Below are 10,000 nucleotides of genomic sequence, written 5' to 3'. Positions count from 1 at the left end.
ACATTTGTGCCATTATCTAAAAGGACATATTTTGGGAGGCCGCACTCGGACACCATTCGGAAGAATGCGTTCAGAAAAAGAGTCTGCATCAAGGCCATATGCTACCTCTGAATGTACTGCCGTCCTACCTAAACACGTAAACAGGCACGAATATCTCTTATGGCCGGTTTTTCCTGTTCCCTGCTTGGTAAAGAATGGTCCAGCAAAGTCAAAATATGTCTGACTGAAAGCACGCAAGGACTTCTGGGTTCGAAGCTCTGGTAAGGGGGCCATAACTTGTTTGGTAGGGGGGACCTTTCTCCGTCTGCACATGAAACATTCTTTCTCCCACTCTCTGATGGCTTCTCTAGCTGAGACTATCCAGTATCTGCTTGAAAGGTGAGCAAGGACTAGGTTTGTGCCCCCGTGTTTGTTCTTCTTGTGACTGTCCTTTATGATCAGCTTAGTTATCTGGTGATTTCTGGGAAGAATTATGGGATAGCGAGTTTCCCATGGTAAGCAATCTGCGAATTTGAGCCATCCATCACACCTAGGTACACCATCTTCATCCAATACCGGCTTCAGAGGCAACAACTTTGACCTTCCAGGTAGCCCTTTTCCTGACTTCAGTGCTTGGATTTTCTCCTGAAATTCTTCTTGTTGAGCCAGTCTAATAAAATGCATTTCTGAAGTGACAATTTCCCCTGGTCCCAGAGCTGCTTTCTTGCGTAACGTTGATGCCAGGCGGCAGTTTTCCAGGAAAGGATTCACTGTTGCAGACACCCTTGTAAGCCTAGTCCAGCTGGACTATCTGGTCGGATCCAAGCGGTCTTCTGTCATTGTGGAAAGGAATGAGCGTTCCTGTGAATATTCTTGGTACTGCTTGCGGACTTCCATGTCGGTTTCCCTTTTGGTTCCAATCTTCTTTTCTGGCCATTCTGTTTCCTCCAGCATCAAGAACGCTGGACCCTTCCACCAGCTTTCTTCATCAATAAGAGCAGAGACACTTAGTCCTCTTGTCAACAGGTCAGCTGGGTTCTGCTTGGTTGGCACATGCCTCCACTGTTCTCAACGACTGTATTTCCCCGACATGGTTTGCTACAAAAGGTTTAAATTTTCGGCTACAAAATAACCATTCATGTTTGGGAAGATTCAGAATGTTACCGACGGCCTCAGCAAGTCGGAGTCCACCTACTGCAGCAATTAATTCAAGACAAGGGATGCTAATGGCTTGAAGGGGTGCGACCCTCTATATCAAAGCTACCAGACGACAAGTGACAGATCCATCTTCATACAGATGTCTTGAATATGTAGCCGCACCATATGCCTGCTGAGATGCATCAGCGAAGGTGTGCAAGGTAATCTTCTTGACTCCCAATCCAATCCGCAAGCATCTAGGTACACAAAGGCGGGGAAGTTCCGAAAGTTCTTCACACCACTCCTGAGCCTTCCTTAACAAGCTTTCTTCCACCAGGTCATCCCTGTCGACTCACTTTCCTACATCTCTTGAAGAATTTTCTTGGCTCGAATGACGTATGGCGACAAGAACCTGAGAGTCAAACAAGGTGGCAATTCCCTTCAAGAAGACACGCTTAGTACTGTGGTGATCTCTGCTGGGCGGATGGACTTGGTACTTGAATTCATCTTTGTTGGGGGTCCACAACGCACCCAGTGTCTTCACAACAGGCAGTTCTCCTCTATCAAGAACCACCTCTGTAACACAATCAGCATGTGGGATATTCTCCAACACCTCCAATACATTAGATAGCCACTTCCTCGCATGCATTCCAGCTGAAGCCCACAACTGCAACAGCTGTTTGTACAAGTCAATCCCCGTCTCCTTATCTGGAACCGAGTCCATGCTATCATCCATGTAAGTGCTCTTCAAAACGGTCTCTGCCTTAAGGGGAAACTGTGATTGGTACTTCCGAGCATGCTTTTGGTTGACAAACTGCGCCAGAAACGGTTATGAATTTACTCCAAATACAACCTGCTCAAATTCAAACACATTGGCATTTTCTTTAGTACAAGAAACGATGGTAAGGCCGGTCAGATGGGTTCAACTTAATTTGCAAGTACATTTCCTTAATGTCACACATTAGGGCAAGTGGGTCACGTCGGAATCGATGCAATACAGTAAACAGGTCATTTTGGAACTTAGGACCTTGCAGCAGAAAATCATTGAGAGAAACTTCCTCACATTTTGCAGATGCATCAAATACAACTCGGACCTTTGTTGTGGACTTATCTGGCCTCAGAATTGGAAGGTGCGGTAGATACCATACTTGATCCGACTTTTCTTCCTCTGGTAAGACCTTGCGGATGTATCCTTTATCCTGGTACGTCTCAACTACATCGATGTAAGCCTTAACAAGTTCTGGGGATTTCTGAAGTCGTTTATCTGCGCTTTTCAGACAGTACATGGCCACGGTGAAATTATCTGGTAAGTCACGGTTCTTGGTTTTCCAGGGCAACCCGACACTGTTGTGGCCATCCTCAAAGGTTAAGGTCTCAGCAACCAGATCTCTGGCTATCTTCTCCTCTGGTTTGACTATCTGGATTTCTTTGGAATCATCAACGTCCCAGAATCGCTGGACAAGATTGTTCAGTTCATGCGAGTCATTCACCAGAAATATGAAATTGGTTTGAGCTTGGCTTGTTTGTAACTCGGGGTTCCCAATACAGGTCCACCCAAGTGGTGTCAGTCTAGCAATGGGTTCTCCCGGTCTTCCCCTAACATCTTCCAATGAATACAACAGATCAGCCTAATCCACCCCAATAATCAGGTCAACAATAGGCCTGGGCCCCACTTGTGGGAACTTTATGCGCTCTAAGTGCTTTCACTTGCTTTTATACAAATTCCAATTCAAAACTTGCATGTTGCCAGTGACTCGTTCACTCGTGTAAGCGGATTCTTGTTTGTGCACTCTTCCATCCAAGCTATTGATCATGAACTCTACAATTGAAGAGTTAAGTTTCTCTTGATTGTCATTAACCACCTTCACCGTCAACTCATGTGGTTTCCCTTCCAGTCCCAATTCTGCAGCAACATCACTGTTCAAGTAAGACCTACTGCTTCCTTCATCCAGGAGAGCATTCACTTTCACTTGTCTTCCTCCACTGGCCAGATACACAGGAACGGTCCGTAAGGCCACAAACTCCAGCTGTACAGTGAGTTTCATTGTAGTTGTTGTCATATGGGTCCTCTCATTCGTCTCTCCTTCTTCAGCTGATCCACTTACAGATGTGGGTGGCAGGTCTGACCTGGCTGTGGACTCATTCTGAGGGGTCATGACTTCCGCTAGATGCTCATGAAGCATTCGATGATGATATGATCTGCATCCGTTTCGTCCACACACTCTGCTCCTAAAACACTCTTCACCTCTATGACCATCTGCTAGACAACGAAAGCATAATTTGTGTCCTGTGGCTACTTCCCATCGTTTTGGCATTGTCATTCTTTTAAAGCTCAAAGACCAAATTCCATGTTGCCCATTGCACACCTTACACGCCTGACTTGGTTTCGTGTTATCGAGAGTGGAATTTCTAGTTACAAAAGATGACCCTGCTGTGGGGCTATTCCTCTCCTTCTAAGGGGATTCTTTGAGAACACCACTTATAGTCTCTGAAGCTGTGGTTAGGAATTCGGATTCTCTGTCAATAAACTCTCTCAATGTGCTCACATTCTCTGTTCAATGGTTGTCGCTCACCCACTGCTTGTACTTACACAGAAGCTCTTTATTAAACTTCCGCTGTAGAGTGATGTACAATGACCCATTTCCTAGCTCTGCCTCCTGGTTAGCATCCTTCAAGTTCACAACAATCCCATCAAGCAGTTCTGAAAACTTCTCCAGGTCTCTCTCATTACCTTCTCTCACTGGTTTAAAGGCATTCAACTCCTCAGGTTTAAGTGCCAGGGCCCTTCGTTTTCCTCCATGCTTTCGTTCTAAACGGGACTTGGCCACTTCATACACTGCTGCTGCTGAGTGTCCCAGGTTCTCAATTCCTGCAATCGCAATAGCTTGTACTCTGGTTTAGCTCCAGTACGGTCCACACAGGAATAAAATGCTGCTTTCCAAGCTTCATAAGTCTTCTTTTGACCACAGCACTTGGGAACACTTACTCTTTTAGAAGGGCAGAGGAGTCAGCACTAATCTGGTCTGGGGTGGACAGTGGAGATGGTTGGTTTCTTCCAGTGGGCATAAACTGACCTTGACCTCCACTGAAGGGTAATTGTTGCATTAGTGATGGTACATGAATGCTCGGCAAAGACCTGCTCACTGTAGGAAACGGTGAAGCATGTGACTGATTCATTAAACTTTGGACTGAGACTACTGGTGTCGCTGAAGTTGGCTGTTGAAGCTGGAGTTGCTGTTCCACTGAAGAGGATACTGGTGGTACTGAGATTGAAGGATAAAACAGAACAAGTGGAGCCGACGTATAAACATTTCCGGGGAACAAGGGTGGAGGCAATCCGGCTACCATTCCAATTGAGGTTGAAGCGTTTGGAATTTGAGTGCACGAAGATACAACAGGCTGCGTTTGAGCAACAAAATATTGTTTCTGTAACAGCTTTCTTGACAACAGGGTCTCTTTAAAGCATTCTGATCGACTTGTCGATTTTCGTTCTTGGTTGCATAATTCACTAGGGCTAGTTGTTTTCGTTCCTTGGTCTGGTCCTGGCTCTGGTTTCTTGTTTTGAAGGTTCTGTGCAAGTTGCTTCTTGTATTCATCAACAGTTCCCTCGATTTCTTGTTCGACTCGTAGAAGCTCTTCTTCCTGTTTTGTTATTTCTTCTCTTAGTCGCTTCGTTGGTGTTCAGCTGATGATCTGCTTATGTCACACAGATATCCTTTCACAATTCCTTCGAATTCAGAGAAATTCGGAGGAATTGCATCCAGTTCCTTCGAAACAGCACAGAGTTTTGTTGAGTCCCTTATGTTTTCGTAGTAAGCTTCTAACTCTTCGCAGCCTCGAAGCACACTCTCCTAAGTGTCTGTAAAAACACTCAGGCTCTCCATAACTTGCATACTCAACGACAGTCCTCCTTCCATCACCATCATAAGCTTGTTTCGGTTCTTCGTGTATGAGCACTTCGATCTCATTTTTCGCTTCTTCAGACGTTCCATGTTCAAAATTATCTTCGCAACCTCACTCTGCTACCAAATGTTCTTGCGAACGGGTCAAAATTCAAGGATATATCATCGCTTCTTAATTTAAACTCGTTTAATGAACCAACATAACACAACCTGGTTTTTGACAACAAAAACATAGGCGAAGAAAACCTTGTGCTCGATCTTGTCCAACACTGCGCATGTCCCTGATAAAACTAGTTCCTAGTCCTTCTGAACAGAAACACCTAAAAAACTTGGTTCCGTACTTAAAGTGAAAAACGCGTCATGCTCTGGGGATTGCTGTGGGTGTTCATTTAAAGTGCAGAAAGGCAACAAATTCAACACATATCCACAGAGAACTTATTTAAACTTCCTGGAAAGAAAGGTGTCGAGATCGGCCTTTGCACATACTTTTATCTGATGATCTGGGACTTCCCGTTTCCAACAATGCAAATTATTCCTCCAGAGTCTGTACGAAGTGTACATTAAAAATACAGAACGCCATTGAACCAGTCCGTTTCATGAAGGCCGATTTAAACCTCGCCGATGTTGAAGAAACTTCTGAGCACTGTGAAACTCAACCACGCTGGAGGCATGCCAGGATTCCTACTGCAGAACCAGAGAGTGAAGCGTCTGTCGCTTTATTTACCCTTGTGTCACTTATCTGTCACTGGGCACATATTATTGACCAATAAGGTACTCCATTGCTGGGCCGACGGGGGGTTTGAAAAGGTAAGAAGAGTCTGTAGGCAGTTTTTTCTCGTCCCGTCTTTTTCCCTACTTGGCCATACCGCCCTTGTCTCGCCTTCTTCCCTACTTGGCCACCTCCGCTTCCTGCTCACATTGATCTCGCTAAGATGGATAACCTGCTTGCCCATGCACAGCCTACAGACCAACAGGTTTCTTTCCTTTCCTCACTGGTTAATTTACTTTTGTTTCCCAGTATTTCGTTAAGGTTGGGTTTGTTTTCTTTTAGATTTTCATTTATTATTTGTTTATCTGGCATCTCTGTTTCAAAGTGGTCAAAGAGGCTGTGTTTTAGTTTCCTCGTTTGCAGTGGATGCTAGTTGTTAGTCTTTGTGGCAATTTTAGTTCTATGGCCAGTGTTTATTTTTTTCGTTGGTGTGACAAACTTTGTTTAGGTCGCTGTTATATGGCAGTCTTGGCTTCCTTGTCTGTGCATTAGATTCGATTTTATTAGTTGTGTAAGAATTTGGGCTTTTCTTCTATGTAACAGTTTTCTCCTAGATTTGGTTTTCTCTTCTAGGTCATGTATGTGTGACAAATTTCCTGCTGTCTACACACTGGATCAAATTAGTTTTCTTAAAGTCAATTTTAAGTTCTTTGCATTTTTCCGCATGTAACTGCAGTAGATTGTCCCTGGACCAAGCTACAACTTTGTCAACAGCACATTTGACATCACTCTGGTGGGTGCGAGGAACAGCCTTGGCCCCCGTAGTGTCATCAACATACTTCCAGGTAGAGATATCGGATATTCTTAGGTCATTAATCATGAGAAGAAACAAACTGAGCAAAAAATGAATCACTAATTAGGTACCCTATTTTTACCCGTTGTGAATTTGTTTTGTGTGATTTCCCTGATAGGTTCTCCTGTATTAAGTGTTAAGTCAAATCTTTTGCCTAAGACAATTTATGGCAATAAGGTAAATATAAAGATCTGTGAGTGTGGATCAACAGATCAAATTTCTTGTCATGTCTGAAACACATGCACTTACAGCCACACAGACGACCCCAAAATTTGCCCAATTAGGTCACCTACAATATGTACTAACCATGCAGTGTCAAAAACCATGATCTCAAAGGAGCTAATTGACTTTAAAGCCATCATGACAATATATTGCTCCATCCTCAGCCATAATACAGCTTGAAGTATGTCACATCAATGAGCATAAACATGAACTGGACAAAAACACACTAAATTCAGGCCACATTATTGCTCATAATGGGAAAATTAATGTATTGGTCAACTGCTCTAGCAGGGCAAATCTGGTGTCTTGCTTTGCCTTGTTTAAGTCACAACAGAAACAGTACATTATGGCCAGAATCAGGCCGGATTCTTACCATGTCAGGCTAAAATGTTTCATACAGCAACCAACACAAATATTACATTTTAAAAGGTAAAGTCCCAGCTCTTTCAAATAGGTTTCTCCATAATTTTTTTTTTCTCAATCAATTTGATATTGATTCACTGTACATCTTAATATAATTCACTGAATTCATTGTAACACAATTTTTATTGTTTGTGACTATTATTGCTAAGGTTAATTAACATGCAGATGCACACTGACCTTTATCTCTGTTTCAAATGGCTTTATGAAGGGAGACCCTCTCATGGTCTGGGTCTTGACAATCTGATCATCAAGTGTGGTTTGGATTTCATCCACTGCAGCTAAGATTGACACACCAGTGTCACGGTACTCTGTTGTGTTGAATATGATGTTGTCCCATTCATCTACCATCTTTTGCATGGCTTTTTCCAAAGAGAATTCCTGAAACAGGACAGAAAATCAATAAGTTGAACATCATTGGATAAGGTGTACGTTTGCACTGCTTTGCACAAGATATGAAGTTGCATGAACTAGATGAAAAGCCTTAAACAGACTGTCATGGAAACCAAGAGATGGGGGATATCAAGTGTTTACAACACCTTAGAATGCAGCTGGTTTTTGTCTTCAGCTGTCTGAGGCAATCCATATCCAGCGGATCACATAATAATTATAATAACAATTATTGTAATTACATGTACAATAAACTTTATTTATAGATACGAACATTGTCAATATGACGGCAGAGTCATTGAATTTTTTGGTTGACAAAATTTTATATCAAGATCACTAGTGACCTTTATATCAAGATCGCTTCCTTTGAGGATAAGCGATAACTGCATTGTTTGCACAATAGCCCTGTACTCCCCTGGGACTGAAATCAAACCCACCACCAGGCTTTTCAGAATGATCAGAGATTACCAGGTATAAAAGTTCATAGCCATGACGTTTTATTGATGTTTTGATAGGTTGTTAGCCACATGAATTATTAATGAGTTTTTGAAGAATAAATGAGGCCCTTCAAAAAACTATTTACACTTCCACTCTATTTTTTTTTAAGAATACAACCTTATTCCAAAATGGGTGCCGTTTTAGTATTATTTGTTTCCAGGCAAATTGGCCCTTATGGCCTTGTTTAAGGTTAAATATTCTTTTGAATTTTACATTTGAAAGCGAGGGCCAATTTGCATCAAAACAAAAGAATACTAAAATGGCGGCCATTTTGGAATAAGGTGATTAGGTAGCACATTCCAAACTCTAGTTCACCGTATGCTAAAAGATCGCTGCCTCTTCAGATTCTTTTTTTGAAGCAATGGCAGACTAAGTTTCAGGAGCAACGTCAGCTACTTTTGTTCTTTAAGGTCTCCGTATAAATTCAGGGGTGTCGCGCGTATAAGCGATAATAGTGTGTCCAAGTTTAAACTGCAGATACCTAAACCTCTACATGTATATCAAACTAAAGCTTATGGAGCTACACCAAGTTGCAAAATTAATGGAGACACTTCACCTTCTTGGGGCATTATTAAGGACGGTGCCTACTAATTCAAAGATATTTTTGCCCCGGTTTATGATTATGCAGGAAACGTAGATCTTGACAAATGTCATTGAAATCCAAAAAGAAAATTGGGGGTAACCACGCATTTTTCCAAGATAATTCATGAATAATATTTGTAAAAAGCTTTAAAATACAAAGCAATGTATGGCGTTCTTTCTCAAATTGAACCTTAATTATCTCTCAAAAATGCATGGTTACCCCCAATTTTCTTTTTGGATACCAAGACTACTTACTAAGATCTACTTTATCCCGATAGTTTTAAACCACGCAAAAGTATCCCTGTATTAGTGAGCATCACCGATAGGAAACTCGAGTATCTAGAGATGCGCAGAACGTATGCGCAATAACAAAAGTAGGCACCGTCCTTAATTTACCTATTATCTCCCACACTGCAACCCCCCTCCCCCCTTATCAGTGCTGCTACCAAGACAAAAAATTGTTCAAAACTTAAAACAGTCAACATTGAAAGGGGAGAGGGGAGGGGAAGTGCGAAAGGTTGACCTTCTAGATACGGCAGGTATTGGAAGCTACAAAAGGTGTTTTTTTAACAGGAGTGCCTCAACAATTTTGCAATTAATTTTTTTGTTGTAGCATAGTTAATAAAGGGGAGTGGTTATGAAACCGGAGAAATTTCTTTGTTGTGTTTTTGTTCTCTTTTTTGGCATTGGCCATGCACAAAACTGAATAGTTCTTTACTCCGTACTGAGGAACTAACCAATAGAAACGTGTTGGTTACGTAATTCATGCAGAGTGTATGAGCGTAAAACAAAAGATTGTGCACGGTGATGGACTTTGCAACATAAATCTTGGCATCTTTGTTTGCTCCTTTGATAATTGCCGAGCTTCAAAACCAGTCCCTGGTTAACTATGGTTGTAGTTATCAAACCATATCAAGAATTTTGAAATTAAATGAATTGTCAGATTTTTCACGACCTCTAAATGCAAGTGTCCCTCACCTTTTTAAAACTACAAGTCAAAGAAAATTTCGCTTTTTGTTACCTTATGTTGTTCCTCCGTTTCCAGACCCAAAGAGCTAAAAAACGTGTCTGCGTTTTGCCATACTCAGTAACATTGAAAAGTTAAAGTTACTTTGATTTAATAATGTACAAATTTACGCCTGACACCTTCAAGATTGACAAAGTTTTTTAGCTTATTCGGAGACATTTTTAGTCCCTAGTTTTATAGTATTTAATTACTTCTTAATTAGTATTTTACCATTTTGTATTTTAATATTGTAATAGTTTAGTACCTTAATATTTTAGAATTTGTGTAATTTATTAATTTAG

The 10,000-nt window shown here is 41.6% G+C and overlaps 1 protein-coding gene and 1 pseudogene across 2 annotated transcripts in view; both read right to left on the bottom strand.

Moving 5' to 3' along the window:
* Positions 1-10,000, bottom strand: part of LOC138000821 (dynein axonemal heavy chain 12-like) — a 249,655-nt gene that overhangs the window by 133,330 nt on the left and 106,325 nt on the right. For both annotated transcript variants that reach the window (XM_068847482.1, XM_068847481.1), the window contains one exon: positions 7,403-7,603. In XM_068847482.1, the coding sequence (XP_068703583.1) occupies positions 7,403-7,603 (201 nt within the window). The remainder of the gene's footprint in view (positions 1-7,402; positions 7,604-10,000) is intronic.
* LOC137999420 (uncharacterized) lies at positions 2,001-2,930 on the bottom strand (annotated as a pseudogene).

The sequence above is a fragment of the Montipora foliosa genome, chromosome 4, assembly GCF_036669935.1.
Source record: "Montipora foliosa isolate CH-2021 chromosome 4, ASM3666993v2, whole genome shotgun sequence".
Taxonomy (NCBI): domain Eukaryota; kingdom Metazoa; phylum Cnidaria; class Anthozoa; order Scleractinia; family Acroporidae; genus Montipora; species Montipora foliosa.
This window is presented reverse-complemented; position numbering and strand designations above follow the sequence as displayed.